The sequence below is a fragment of the Salmo salar genome, chromosome ssa25, assembly GCF_905237065.1.
Source record: "Salmo salar chromosome ssa25, Ssal_v3.1, whole genome shotgun sequence".
Classification (NCBI taxonomy): Eukaryota; Metazoa; Chordata; class Actinopteri; order Salmoniformes; family Salmonidae; genus Salmo; species Salmo salar.
Window position 1 is genome coordinate 14,037,045 of NC_059466.1, and position 15,386 is coordinate 14,052,430.

The window sequence follows — 15,386 nt, forward strand, 5'->3', positions numbered from 1 at the left end:
TTTACTTTTGACTTAATCTACCAAGACACACGTCACTGCAATCCTTTTGCTGTGGCGAGACTGCCCTCAGAGCAGAGCAGGATTGGTTTAATACATAGCACATACAGCAAGCCACTTATTAGCAAATGATACATCGCCCCCCCATACACTGCCAAGGAAAACAGCCTGAAATGGCTGCAATGAATAGAACCACGGCCACTGACAAATAACTACAGCACCACTGCTCACAGAACAGTCCATTTATTTACATGTAAAGGTTAGAATAATTACACTTCTCCAGTAGCCAGTGGAGGGGATGGTTTTGTGTGTTGCGCAGTGGGCCTGGGGAGGGCCCTTCAGATGCTGCCTGCTATCTCATCGACCCAGAGCCTACTATGCTACACTGCACCCAGTACTGCATTTTGCTCTTCAAGGGGCAGCAGGCAGACTTCAAACTGTCCAGAAATACTCCATTGTCTATGTCTGTGGCAGACATCTGTGTGTGTGTGTGTGTGTGTGTGTGTGTGTGTGTGTGTGTGTGTGTGTGTGTGTGTGTGTGTGTGTGTGTGTGTGTGTGTGTGTGTGTGTACGTGCGTCACAGTTTTGCACATTTGCCTTGCATAACCTGCCTCCAGACATGGTGTTCAAACCTGCTTCCATTTTGCTGTGGGGGAAGTAAAACGGATTTAAATTCATTGTAATAAATATAAACTGCCATCCTCTTGGGAAAGGATTTGACTGCTTAGAGAAGTCTGAAGCCTAAATTACACTAGTTTTCATACATGTATGATAAAAGGACAAAATATATAAAGAGTGATAAGTCTGAGCCTAAATCTAATACTAAACCTATTCCATACTGGTCACAAGTCTTGCTACAGCCTTGAATTGTCTTTTAGCAATAGGTCTTTAACCTGGCAGATACGTCCCAGTGGCTGAAAGTGTCTGGACTAGCTGAAATTAAGGTGAAGTCAGATCAGGTCAGTGTTGTTAAGTCTGGTGGCAGCGCAGGTCATTAACAGCCCTCTAATTCAGTCCCTGAGAACACAGTAATGTGGAGCGGGGCCAATGGAAAGTCAATCGAGTGTAACGCTCTCCCTCTTCCAACCCAACCTCTCAGCCAGATTAGAGAGACCAGATCCTTGGTTAAGTCAGATCATCTCTTTAGAGAGCCAAGACATCATTATGTCATCATTAGGTCTATTAGCAGCAGGGTACATGTTGAGTGATTCTCAGACCTCTGTTTGGGTGTAACGGATGTAAGGAGGATGAGGCCAAATTGAGACTCTGCTTACCTTAGCCTTAGGACCATATTTAGAGCACCTTGAATATAGGGCCCTGTGTTCTTCTCAAATGGTTGAACCTGTAAGTAAAGAGTGAGTCAATAAAGCCAGAAAGTACTCAATATCTCCTGGAGCATAAAAAAATATAACTGAATATACACTGATTAAACTACAAAAGCAACAGAAGAATACATCAGTTATATCACACAAAATACATTCAATATATACAGTGTATTGTATTGATGTATTCTGACAAGATCATTGAGTTCTGTTTTTGAGGAGGCACAATCCTTTGACTAGGCCCTGACTCAACAAAGTAAGAACCACAGTAGCACTTATGGCCTCGAGCCGTATCACACTTTCTGTAGCCACGGGGGCAGTGTTGTGTAGGCAATGAAGCTTGCTTGGTTCCTTGATCTGATCTACAGGCTACGCATCAAAGTAGTCTATTTTGTATTGATAAGCAAATAAAATCTCAGTGACTGTTCAAACAACAATGTAGCCTTATCAATTCATCCAAAAAATGTATTTTGTTTAGAAGTACTAACTATTGATTCCAGGCTAGTGGACCAAAATTTGTGTGAATACATTCAAGCAGCATATCAAATTCAGATAGCGTTGTAGGTTACACCGGAAAGTATAAGAATATTTGTTTAGAAGTACTAACTATTGATTCCAGGCTAGTGAACCAAAACTTGTGTGAATACATTCAAGCAGCATATCAAACTAGGATAACGTTGTACGTTACACCGGCAAGTATAGGAATATTTGCCAGGGCATATTATTTCATTATAAATCGGATTATTTTACATGAAGATGTGGGAAGCTAAAAGGTTATCAAGCTTGCAGTGTTTAGCGAACTTGCTAGAAAGGGAAGACAGCAAGACAAGACTCTTTTTTGCTTTCACAACAACACAAGAATTCACCCAAAAAGGTCTTTTGTTAAGAATGAATAACAATTTTTTACAGGCTATTGTGAAACTATAGAACTTGCCAACTAGCTAGCCATGTGCTTTTTTCTCAATGACCAAAACATTACGTTTTATTTTTAGTTGATATGGGAAAGATTACAAAAGCAGCATATCAAACTCAGATAATGTTTTAGGTTATGTTTGAGGTTATTTTTTTAAATTATAAATCTGATTATTTCACATGGAGATGTGGGACGCTAAAAGTCTAGCTAGCTTGCTATGTTTTTAGCCAGGCTAAACCCGCCAGGCTGCCAGCTGTCTTTTCGTTTTCACAAAACGAAAAGACAAAAATTAAATATTTTGCTATCCCCCCCTTGTGAACGGGAGTGGGACCGGCGAGGATATCACGTTACCAAAAGGTGTCCCCTACTCCAAAAATCCCACTCCACCCACGCGCACGCAGTGGAGCTTGTGGTAACCTTAACAGCTAAGCCCTGAGCTGGCAGTGTCAGCAGGACGGCCATTTACTCTGACTTATTACTGCTGAAAGGGCCCCTCCATGAGCCTCAGGGATACTGGCACATACTCACTCAAACACACACACACACACACACACACACACACACTCAGTGGTGCATCAAGGTCACTGAATCATGGCAAATAACATCTGCCTCTGCTGCTGCTCCTGAAAGCCTCACCTGTGGATGCTGAATGGATAGCCCTTCAATGGGAACAATGTTGGCATTCTGCTCATCCTGTGGCACAAAACGAAAGGCATATAGTGAGATATAACATATATTAGTCCTTTTCTGTGCTATAGAGGAGCATCGTTAGCAATAACAAATCTTTGCACAGGATTAGACATCGCTCATCTCAGTCAGCAAACAGAGAAGTCAATAAAAAACAATCAATATGTAAAACATTTTGTTGTTTTTGAACAATCAATCAAATAGAGCAAGCATGCACACACCTTCACCCTTGCTAAAATCAATGGATCCGAGAGATTGTGGCGGGTGAGACGTACTAGGTTAATTTCAGATTTAATCATTTATACACAACCTGCTCCCTGTTAAGGACGGCAATTGGATTTTCCAATGATGCCCTTTGTAAAGGAATCAAATTACACAGGAAGAAACAGGGACAAAGTAAGTCTATTAACCTTGTCAATGTGCAGGTTTAGATACTTATAGAAATCAATCTTCCCCCACGTTTCACCTGAGGATCTGTCTCAATGATATCAAAAAGGCACTAACGATGATAAACCATGTACTGCGTATTTGTTTATAGAACAGACAAGAGCTAACTTACGTCTTCGTTTTCATCTTCGTTCTCCTCTCTGACCCTTCGCGACTGGAAGGCAATATCAAACACAAACAAAATGATCTTCTCAGTCTTGACAAATCTAAATATGACTGCCAGGTGTAGCGCGCAATCACCTTAGAACTCAATCCCTGCAGAATAATTAGCATAATGTAGGAGAGGCAACTGAACATTCAAAGCTGAAGCAGACAGAACATCATTATCAGCATTTCATTTGTCACATAATTGCTTGTGTAATTATTCCCTGTAAGAGCCATTCAGGTTATGCATCTATATCAAATAAACGTTTGATCTTTGATCATGGCTGTCTTCCCCTCTCCCTCCCCAGCCCCCTACAGCCATCTTCAAACCCTTACCAACTACCTATAGTGACTTGTGACGCTAGTGACATGTGACTCCAGTGACAGCTAGCTCACTGCTCTCACAGAGATCCATGCAGGATCTAGGACTGTACAAAGGCTAAAACAGGAGAATTTCATGTCCTCAACATTACACTCTTTGAAAAAATGGTTCCAAAAGGGTTCTTCGGCTGTCCCCATAGGAGAACCCTTTTGGGTTCCATGTAGAACTCTTTATACAGAGGGTTCTACGCGGAACCGAAAAGGGTTCTACACGGAACCCAAAAGGGTTCTACACTACATGGAACCCAAAAGGGTTCTATCTGGAACCAAAAGGGTTCTACCTGCAAACAAAAAGGGTTCTTCAAAGGATTCTCCTACAGGGACAGCTGAAGAACCCTTTAAGGTTCTAGATAGCACCTTTTTTTCCCTACGAGTGTAGTTGTCCCATTTTTCTCCAGCCTGTGGCTTTAGTTTGGATGCACATCTCTTGTCATGGTCTCACCTACCCTGCCTTGATTGACAGCAGCCTTGCCCTCCTCGCTCCCCTCGTCCAGCTCATCATCGCTCCACTCCCAGTCTCCGTCTTCCGTCTTGTGCAGATGGCCGCTGGACCCTGGAACTCTCCTCACCTGGGCCAAACACAGCACAACTGTTAACACACACCATCAAACTGTAGGGCGGAGAGAAAAAACACATTTAGTAGCATACCCCTTCTGAGGTTCTCTCACTAAGTCAACACAACATCAAATGTTATTAATCTGTCTTATATGAGTTTGTAGTATTTTAGAAATATACACTCGTATTATATGAGAGTGCATTTGAATTGATCAAACATTGCACAAACACTAGCTTGGGCTTGGATTCCTCTCTGAGAGTTTTTAAGGTCTACAAAACGGCTGCTATGAGCTAGCAGAAAACAAAAGAACAGAGAACACCAAAACGAAACACAGAGAAAACAAAACACAAAAACTCCTTAATAAGAAGCTAACTCTGGATTAATCTAAGCGGAAGCACCCAGCATTCTAGGGCTAAGTCAAAGAACATGTACCCTTCTGACGGCATCAAGTTCTTTCTCCGAACCTGACACAGAGCCCATGCTCCTGGAATTCTGCTCTGGCTCCTTGAGCAAAACAAAAAAGCATCAGTCCACTGTGTGTGGATGCATGTGACAGTTCAGTGGCCTGTATGTCTCTCTACACACACACATATACGGTACCATCAAGCTGTCTATGCCAAAGCATGTGTACAACTACATTTAGTACTATAGGAACAGGAATTTCAATATTTATGAGCATGCACATTTAGAGAAACACACAAACAGAATATATGGGATTAAGGTGTACATACAGGCAAATGACAAGAGCCATCTACATATGCAATGACTCTAAACTGTATCATCTGTGTACTAGTGTGGAAAATCACTCAGTATTAGATCAGTATTATTTTCCAACTTTCAATTACGTAACACATCAGTGACTGCTGCAGCCGACCACCCTTGGTGTCAGCCTCTAGAAATAATCTTTGATCAATACCTCCTGCAGATCTCCCTATTAGGAGATCAACTAAGGAGCAGGGGTGCCCTCTGCTGGCCAATGAACAACTGCTGAAATCCTGTCCTTTGCCTAGAGATGCATGTCTTGAATATTACTATTTTGTATTGAACTCTGGTTGAATTAATACGCCTGCACTACCCATGGTCCAATATGTACTTCTCTATGATTGCTATATCACAGTCTACCCATGTTTAGAACTTCCCTACTGATGTAAAAAATAAGTACCCTACACAATAAACTCCTTGCATTTCTATTGCTAAACTCTTTGCATTTCTACTGTTTAACAAGCCTATAGCTCGTGGGAGCAGATTCTTAGAGCAGAAAAAGGAAGACAGGAGAGAGGGGAGGCTCAGTGAAGGGGCAGGGGGAGAGAGAGAGAGAGAGGGCAGGAGAGGAGAGAGAACGAGGGACGGGCAAGGGGAAGAGATACTCAAGGAGGCGCAGTGGAGAAATACTGAGGGAGGGGCAGGGGGAGAGGCTGAGGCAGGAGGGAAAGAATGGAGGGGAGACTCAGGGAGGGGCAGGGGAGAAGGGAGAGGGGATACCTAGTCAGTTGCACAACTGAATGCATTCAACCGAAATGTGTCTTCCGCATTTAACCCAACCCCTCTGAATCAGAGAGCTACGGTAAGAGAGGGGGCAGGGGAGGAGGGAGGCTAAGGGAGAGGGGAAGGGGAGGAAGGGAGTCTGCAGAAGGGGGCAGGAGATAGACTGGAACCCTTGGTCTAGTAGCACAGTTGTGACTACTCCTACAGTTTTGACTACTCCTACAGTTGTGACTACTCCTACAGTTTTGACTTCTCCTACAGTTTTGACTACTCCTACAGTTGTGACTACTCCTACAGTTGTGACTACTCCTACAGTTGTGACTTCTCCTACAGTTGTGACTTCTCCTACAGTTGTGACTACTCCTACAGTTGTGACTACTCCTACAGTTGTGACTACTCCTACAGTTGTGATTTCTCCTACAGTTGTGACTACTCCTACAGTTTTGACTACTCCTACAGTTGTGACTACTCCTACAGTTGTGACTTCTCCTACAGTTGTGACTTCTCCTACAGTTTTGCTTCTGTACCGCAGCATAACGGTCTCCCGGCCCAGAGGGACAATTTCCATGCACGGCCACATAGAGAAGTCAGATTTGAAAATAAGACACTTTAGTCATCACCTTTGTGCACAAAACATCCATTGAATTACTGAAATAATTGTCGCTGAGGCCAATTGTTTTCCATAACTCACAGCCGAAGATATTAACATTATATATACATCCAACGTCTGCCATGTTTTTGGATGACGTGATCGCTGCTCGCTCTGCACCCTGTGCTCACTGAGTGCTAGTGCGCATGTGATGGTGGTCCGTATAAACTGGATGCAACTCGGATATAGGCGGTCCATGAATCGGCGTATGCAAACGTGAGTAGATTATCTTGAAAACAATGGTCGGACATCTTGGACGCAGTCTCCAGTTCTTATTATACCTCAGTGAGAGACAGACAGAAGGAGGGGGACAAACAGGGAGAGAGTCTGGTCTGGTCCATGACGTGGACAACAGGTCACAGTGTCCTGAGATGACAATGTTTCCGCTAGGTTTCTTCTCTGTGCAGGCTGGCCTGTGTCTGCTGAGTGGATAATGTGGGTGACTCTCCATAGGTCAGAACAGCACACAAACAAACCATTCTATTATCACAGAGGCAACACAGAGGACACCACTCTATGACTCGCACTCCTCATCTGCAATCAAGTGAGACAGACTCAACACAGCTCCATTACTGGAACGTACGAGCTGTGCATTTACGCCAGAAGACAAAACTGTGATGTGTTCGCAGGATCAGGATTGGCTGAAGAGGGCATCATGATTACATTACAGCCTCAGAATAGAATACTAATCATTGTACTGTCATGCTACGATCAACCATAATCTCACATTAAACTGTGTTCCCAAATGAAATCAACCCACACGATCTGAATGATTGGGACTGTTGTTCTGACCAGCAACTGTCCAACCCTCCATCTGACAACTCTGCCACGAGTCACTTCCCTCTCGACTGACATTATGCTCTGCTAAATGATTGTTTCGTGCGACACCTCCACAGTCCTCCATGTCCCCCAGTCACCCATGCCCGTCAGTGAATTTCCATCCAATCCGTTCACCCTGATCTTTTTGCCTTCTGGGAATAGGAGGATGATGGCGTACCAAATATCCGCCTTGCCGGCCACACTGCTGCATCCCAGTTAGCTGTGACCGCAAGGCAACTGAGCATGCAAATGATGTGTTTAAGTGCACCTCTCCGTTACCTAACCACTCACGTTAAATCCCATTTGTCTTTGTCTGCCACTTGCAGTGAGCGTCTGAGCGACATTACAAACCACTAATGCATGAGTTGTCAGCACATCCATTCTGCATGACTGATATTGTTCCAGCAGTGGCCCATATTTGCAGCCACCCCCACAGAACAGTTTGAGCACAAAGTGAATGAAGTGTTGAACAGACAGAGAGAGAGAGAGAGAGAGAGAGAGAGAGAGAGAGAGAGAGAGAGAGAGAGAGAGAGAGAGAGAGAGAGAGAGAGAGAGAGAGAGAGAGAGGACACTCGATGTGTGTTGACTGGGGGAGAGTGTCCTGCCAAACCATAAAATGTTAGCATACTTTGTTCATAATGTTTAGTCAATATTGGGATTGCTTTAATGGGAATTATGTTTGTTTAGACATTACCCTTTTGGCTCTCTGGGTAATGTTCGGTGCTCTGCATAGCAGCTTTTCAATCAGATACTCTCTGTTCTGAAAATGAAAATCACAACCCGCGTTAAAAACATCAACCTACCAATTCTTTACGCCACAAATAGAACAGGTACAATTCTGGTGGTAAAAGCATACCTTGGCCTTCTGGAAAAATTTACATTTCAAAAGTTCTGTTGCTGTAGGCCTAAAGAGAAGCAAAATATACGGAGATATAAGAACACATTCAAATCATTGGCCGGGAACTGAATGTACCATTCCTACAATCTGTCTGTGTGAGAATATATCTTATTGTGTGGGTATGGGTGAGACCACTAAACATGACAACTGTATTTCAGGACTCTCTTGTAGAAGTGGATGAAGCTCTACAGAGACTCGATCACCACCCAAGGCCATCAGAGTTACTGTATCATCAACCAGTGACAGAATCTACAGATATACAGTGTAGGTCTAATGCAGTTCACAAAATGGCAGACAGGTACAAACCTCTTGGCGGGCTCCTTCTGAAGGCACAGGGTTATTAGCTTCCTAAATGATTTCCCATATTTTTTCAGCATCTCTTTATCCTCCACACCCGTGTCTAGGGTGGGGGGATCATTCTGTAAGGTCAGCATTAAGACCTGGGAAGAGAAGAGGAAGGGTCAAAAGCATGCATGTGGCCTCAGTAGTTACATAGACACAGGGTAGACATCTGCCTTTCGTGGTTCATTAGTTAAGATGTAGGCATATTCCACTGGCAACTGGATATTTTATTTTATTTCTTTATTTTATTTCACCTTTATTTAACCAGGTAGGCAAGTTGAGAACAAGTTCTCATTTACAATTGCGACCTGGCCAAGATAAAGCAAAGCAGTTTGACACATACAACAACACAGAGTTACACATGGAGTAAAACAAACCTACAGTCAATAATACAGTAGAAAATAAGTCTATATACAATGTGAGCAAATGAGGTGAGATAAGGGAGGTAAAGGCAAAAAAGGCCATGGTGGCAAAGTAAATACAATATAGCAAGTAAAACACTGGAATGGTAGATTTGCAGTGGAAGAAAGTGCAAAGTAGAAATCAAAATAATGGGGTGCAAAGGAGCAAAATAAATAAATAAATACAGTAGGGGAGGAGGTAGTTGTTTGGGCTAAATTATAGATGGGCTGTGTACAGGTTCAGTAATCTGTGAGCTGCTCTGACAGTGATATACAGTGAGCAGGCTCACCTTCATGGGTGGGTATCGGTGGTAAGGTGCAGACCCTGTGGCCAACTCTATGGCAGTGATTCCAAAACTCCAAATGTCTGCTTTGAAATCATAGCCTCGTACCTGTGGGCATAGCAGCACTACTGTTAGTATTGTACAGTCTATGTGAAAACAGCTAGTAGATGTTACTAAAACTGGCCACAAGACAGTCTCACCTGTTCCATTACTTCAGGAGCCATCCAACATGGTGTGCCCACAAAGGTCTTCCGTACTTTGTTTCTGGTCATATCTCCTCCAGTGGCCAAAAAGGCACTAACTCCAAAATCTATTGGGAAATATGTCCAATTCACATGAAATGCATTGATGTAATGTTATACCTAATTAACATCTTATAGAAAGGAATATATTAATGCTATGCAGTATTTTCACAACTATTTCATGTTCTCCACCTTATACAAACTGTGCACACTCAAGATCTTCCGTTGCATTCATGTTAGAAAGAGTTTCTTTCGAGTGTTTGTTGGCTAAAGGTCATCCAGCTATATGACAGAGACCGTGGCCTCTTGTGATTTATGATGGGGGATCCTGTTTGACTCCTTTTATGTTAATGTTATTCAGTAAATATTCTAAGCTACCATGATTTCGCTAGCTTAAAAAACTATATTCATCTTTGCCATTTTACAAGTCTACGCCTACTTTTAATTGGTGAAGTCTGGCGTTTTGTCTATTATGCTGTTATATATATATATAATTGTGGCAGTGAGCGAGCTGTGAGAACAGAATGTGACAGGTGAAGATGGGGTGAAATAGTGACATTACTCACACACCTGCAATCTGAACAGAGCCGTCCTCTCCCAACAGGATGTTCCCAGCCTTCACATCCCTGAAGTCACACACAAACACACACAGCAAAAACAGTATATCTATGTAAGTGGGGCAGCATCGATTGCATCCATGTGTGTACATTTGTTTTGCAGCCTGCTGTCATTTGGAACACAGACCAAGGGGGTAATAGTGGTTTTGTTTTTTATGACCTTGACATTCAGGCAAGTAAAAAAAACACAACCTATGTGTGATCAAAGGGAAGTTCAAACAACACAAGTTCAAACAATTTATGTCCAAAAATTACATTGAAACAGAATAGTCAACACAATTTATCTAACACTATGTAAATCCTAGATTACATTTTATAGATTCATATTTTGGAACTTTTATATTCGATCTTACTTTAAAAAATATATATACACACACACACACACACACACACATACATATATATATATATATACAGTGAGGGAAAAAAGTATTCGATCCCCTGCTGATTTTGTACGTTTGCCCACTGACAAAGAAATTATCAGTCTATAATTTTAATGGTAAGTTTATTTGAACAGTGAGAGACAGAATAACAACAAAGAAATCCTGAAAAACGCATGTTAAAAATGTTATAAATTGATTTGCATTTTAATGAGGGTATTTGACCCCCTCTCAATCAGAAAGATTTCTGGCTCCCAGGTGTCTTTTATACAGGTAACGAGCTGAGATTAGGAGCACGCTCTTAAAGGGAGTGCTCATAATCTCAATTTGTTACCTGTATAAAAGACACATGTCCACAGAAGCAATCAATCAATCAGATTCCAAACTCTCCACCATGGCCAAGACCAAAGAGCTCTCCAAGGATGTCAGGGACAAGATTGTAGACCTACACAAGGCTGGAATGGGCTACAAGACCATCGCCAAGCAGCTTGGTGAGAAGGTGACAACATTTGGTGCGACTATTCGCAAATGGAAGAAACACAAAAGAACTGTCAATCTCCCTCGGCCTGGGGCTCCATGCAAGATCTCACCTCGTGGAGTTGCAATGATCATGAGAACGGTGAGGAATCAGCCCAGAACTACACGGGAGGATCTTGTCAATGATCTCAAGGCAGCTGGGACCATAGTCACTAAGAAAACAATTGGTAACACACTACGCCGTGAAGGACTGAAATCCTGCAGTGCCCGCAAGGTCCCCCTGCTCAAGAATGCACATATACATGCCCGTCTGAAGTTTGCCAATGAACATCTGAATGATTCAGAGGACAACTGGGTGAAAGTGTTGTGGTCAGATGAGACCAAAATGGAGCACTTGGCATCAACTCAACTCAACGTGTTTGGAGGAGGAGGAATGCTGCCTATGACCCCAAGAATACCATCCCCACCGTCAAACATGGAGGTGGAAACATTATGCTTTGGGGGTGTTTTTCTGCTAAGGGGACAGGACAACTTCACCGCATCAAAGGGACGATGGACAGGGCCATGTACCATCAAATCTTGGGTGAGAACCTCCTTCCCTCAGCCAGGGCATTGAAAATGGGTCGTGGATGGGTATTCCTGCATGACAATGACCCAAAACACACGGCCAAGGCAACAAAGGAGTGGCTCAAGAAGAAGCACATTAAGGTCCTGGAGTGGCCTAGCCAGTCTCCAGACCTTAATCCCATAGAAAATCTGTGGAGGGAGCTGAAGGTTCGAGTTGCCAAACGTCAGCCTCGAAACCTTAATGACTTGGAGAATATCTGCAAAGAGGAGTGGGACAAAATCCCTCCTGAGATGTGTGCAAACATGGTGGCCAACTACAAGCAACATCTGACCTCTGATTGCCAACAAGGGTTTTGCCACCAAGTACTAAGTCATGTTTTGCAGAGGGGTCAAATACTTATATCCCTCATTAAAATGCAAATCATTTTATAACATTTTGACATGCGTTTTTCTGGATTTTTTTGTTGTTATTCTGTCTCTCACTGTTCAAATAAACCTACCATTAAAATTATAGACTGATCATTTCTTTGTCAGTGGGCAAACGTACAAAATCAGCAGGGGATCAAATACTTCTTTCCCTCACTGTATATATATATTAATGTTTCAAACTCCAGGGTATCTTACCTGTGAATCTGTCCATTTCTGTGCAGGTAGTCCAGTCCCTCAAGGACCTCTTTCAGTATGGTTGCAATGATGAGCTCATCAAGGACTCCATTTTTGTGCTCTCCTTTGCTAAATGTATGCTTTATTATATCCAACATGGATCCTAAAGAGGAAGCAGACAGAAAAACAGAGTGCCCACAATGCCCAAGGCTGATATGTCATTACATGTCAACTATTCCATTTAATCATTCTGCCTTAAGCAAGATTGTTACAGTTGAAGTTGGAAGTTTACATACACCTTAGCCAAATACATTTAAACTCAGTTTTCACAATTCCTGACATTTAATCCTAGTAGAAATTCCCTGTCTTAGGTCACTTAGGATCACCACTTTATTTGGTGAATGTGAAATGTCAGAATAATAGTAGAGAGAATGATTTATTTCAGCTTTTATTTCTTTAATCACATTCCCAGTGGGTCAGAAGTTTACATACACTCAATTAGTATTTGGTAGCATTGCCTTTAAATTGTTTAACTTGGGTCAACGTTTAGGGTAGCTTTCCATAAGCTTCCCACAATAAGTTGGCCAAATTTTGGCCCATTCCTCCTAACAGAGCTGGTGTAACTGAGTCAGGTTGGTAGGCCTCCTTGCTCTCACACGCCTTTTCCAGTTCTGCCCACACATTTTCTATGGGATTGAGGTCGGGGCTTTGTGATAGTCACTCCAATACCTTGACTTTGTTGTCCTTAAGCCATTTTGCCACAATTTTGGAAGTATGCTTGGGGTTATTGTCCATTTGGAAGACCCATTTGCGACCAAGCTTTAACATCCTGACTGATGTCTTGAGATGTTGCTTCAATATATCCACATAATTTCCATCCTCATGATGCCATCTATTTTGTGAAGTGCACCAGTCCCTCCTGCAGCAAAGCCCCCCCCCCCAACATGATGCTGCCACCCCGTGCTTCACGGTTGGGATGGTGTTCTACGGCTTGCAAGCCTCCCCCTTTTTCCTCCAAACATAACAATGGTCACTATGGGCAAACAGTTCTATTTTTGTATCATCAGACCAGAGGACATTTCTCCAAAAAGTACGATCTTTGTCCCCATGTGCAGTTGCAAACCGTAGTCTGTCTTTTTTATGGCGGTTTTGGAGCAGCGGCTTCTTCCTCGCTGAGCGGACTTTCATGTTATGTCGATACAGGACTCGTTTTACTGTGGATATAGATACTTTTGTACCTGCTTCCTCCAGCATCTTCACAAGGTCCTTTGCTGTTGTTCTGATTTCTTTTGATTTTCCCATGATGTCAAGCAAAGAGGTACTTTGAAGGTAGACCTTGAAATACATCCACAGGTACCCCTCCAATTGACTCAAATGATGTCAATTAGCCTATCAGAAGCTTCTAAAGCCATGGCACAGTCAACTTAGTGCACAGTAAACTTAGTGTATGTAAACGTCTGACCCACTGGAATTGTGATACAGTGAATTATAAGTGAAATAATCTGTCTGTAAACAATTGTTGGAAAGATTACGTGGCATGCACAAAGTAGATGTCCTAACCAACTTGCCAAAACTATAGTTTGTTAACAAGAAATTTGTGTAGTGGTTGAAAACGACTTTTAATGACTCCAACCTAAGTGTATGTAAACTTCCGACTTCAACTGTACCATCTTCAATATTCATCCCAGCCATTTACATGGTGGGATGCCACTGCACATAGGTCTACAGTAAACTGGTCCAAAGGATGGGCAATTGCTTGTTGACATTTGATGAGATCAATGTCACGACATATGAAAGGACTCACAATGTAGTCCATAACAGTGTTTATGTGTTATGTTATTATGGCCACTTTCAAGGTTTAGTGTGGAAGTAAAAAAAGAGATGGCAGCTATATTTTGAAGGTAAAAGCTTACCTCCACTCAGAAGTTTCATGACTAACCAAAGTTCATCCTTTACCACAAACGAGGTGTAGTAGGTGACAACATTTGGATGGTTGCATTGGCTCATGGCTTGAATTTCTTTCTATTGTTTAAGAGGAAAGAGGCACACATGAGACAAAATAAAGTCAACAACTTTTGACAACCTTTCTTATAACGAGGATTGTTCATTTGTCATTTATTTCACTAAAGATGTCAGATAAATGACTGCGAATGATTTTCCAAATATACAAAGTAATAGTTTACCAAATAATGTCAACAAATACTAATTTCTTATTCAAATGGACACTTTAGTGTAGCACAGCCCTCACAGATCCTGCTTAGCCTCTAGTACACACACACACGCACGCACACGCACCCACACACAAGAGAGAATACCAAAGTAAAATTACTGCTCAAATCAGGAAAGTGTGGGCCAGAGAAGGCCAGAGGCACTGTGGACACACACAATGAAAATATAGCCTTTATTTATTGTTACGCTCACCAATAGCTCATCCATGCTGGTCTGGCATTTCTCCAGGTTTATTCTCTTTATGGCCACGCGTTCCTGTCTGGGGGTGCAGAGGGCAGCCTGCACCACGGCTGTGGCCCCGCTGCCTGGAATCACAGACAAATAGAGGTGCAATTAAGAACCAGGACAGGAGACAGTACAGGACAATAGAGTAACATCAAAAGTGACCAAGGTGAAAAGCGTAAGGGATCATTTACACATGCAGGATCATTGTTGGTCTGTTTGGGATATTTAGCCCTTTTTGTGACATTTAAATGATAAATAATGTGACTGAAACAACAATTCAGAGCACCATTGCACCAATACAGTATGTGCAAACCTATTTTCCAATCCTATGTTCAATTCCTATGCATAACAGTCAGTGTATCCAAGACAACTTTGAGAAGAGGGGTTTAGTGAAGAACCAGGCAATGCTAAGCTATAGTTATGTTGTACTAAGAGTGTAACACAGTACATACCATGCCAACTGCTGGTGACAGGTAAGGATGAGAGGAGATCAACACGCTCAACAGTTGATTATATGCACGGGACAGATGACTAACTAGCCACAGCAGCTCTTAGCTGTAGTAATGCTATCCCTTATCAGCACTGATTCGGTTTTCTTTAGCTGTCAGTGTCAGCTCATCTATATGCAAAATTTATATTCATCCCTCTGGACGAAAGCTAATTAGACAGATCCAAATGTCTCCCACAGTTTGCACGTGACCGAATTCTTAAACGAGCAAAA

At 42.4% G+C, this 15,386-nt stretch overlaps 1 protein-coding gene across 3 annotated transcripts in view; it reads right to left on the minus strand.

The window, feature by feature from the left end:
• Positions 1–15,386, minus strand: part of LOC106586202 (STE20/SPS1-related proline-alanine-rich protein kinase) — a 34,241-nt gene that overhangs the window by 17,263 nt on the left and 1,592 nt on the right. For 2 of the 3 annotated variants that reach the window (XM_014173211.2, XM_014173209.2), the window contains exons 2-15: positions 14,633–14,745; positions 14,125–14,233; positions 12,233–12,374; positions 10,138–10,193; positions 9,526–9,635; positions 9,332–9,433; positions 8,605–8,738; positions 8,257–8,305; positions 8,095–8,160; positions 4,880–4,951; positions 4,338–4,460; positions 3,479–3,520; positions 2,869–2,925; positions 1,272–1,339 (exon numbers count right to left, since the gene is read on the minus strand). In XM_014173211.2, the coding sequence (XP_014028686.1) occupies positions 1,272–1,339; positions 2,869–2,925; positions 3,479–3,520; positions 4,338–4,460; positions 4,880–4,951; positions 8,095–8,160; positions 8,257–8,305; positions 8,605–8,738; positions 9,332–9,433; positions 9,526–9,635; positions 10,138–10,193; positions 12,233–12,374; positions 14,125–14,233; positions 14,633–14,745 (1,243 nt within the window). The remainder of the gene's footprint in view (positions 1–1,271; positions 1,340–2,868; positions 2,926–3,478; positions 3,521–4,337; positions 4,461–4,879; positions 4,952–8,094; positions 8,161–8,256; positions 8,306–8,604; positions 8,739–9,331; positions 9,434–9,525; positions 9,636–10,137; positions 10,194–12,232; positions 12,375–14,124; positions 14,234–14,632; positions 14,746–15,386) is intronic. The other variant, XM_014173210.2, reaches the window with a different exon arrangement.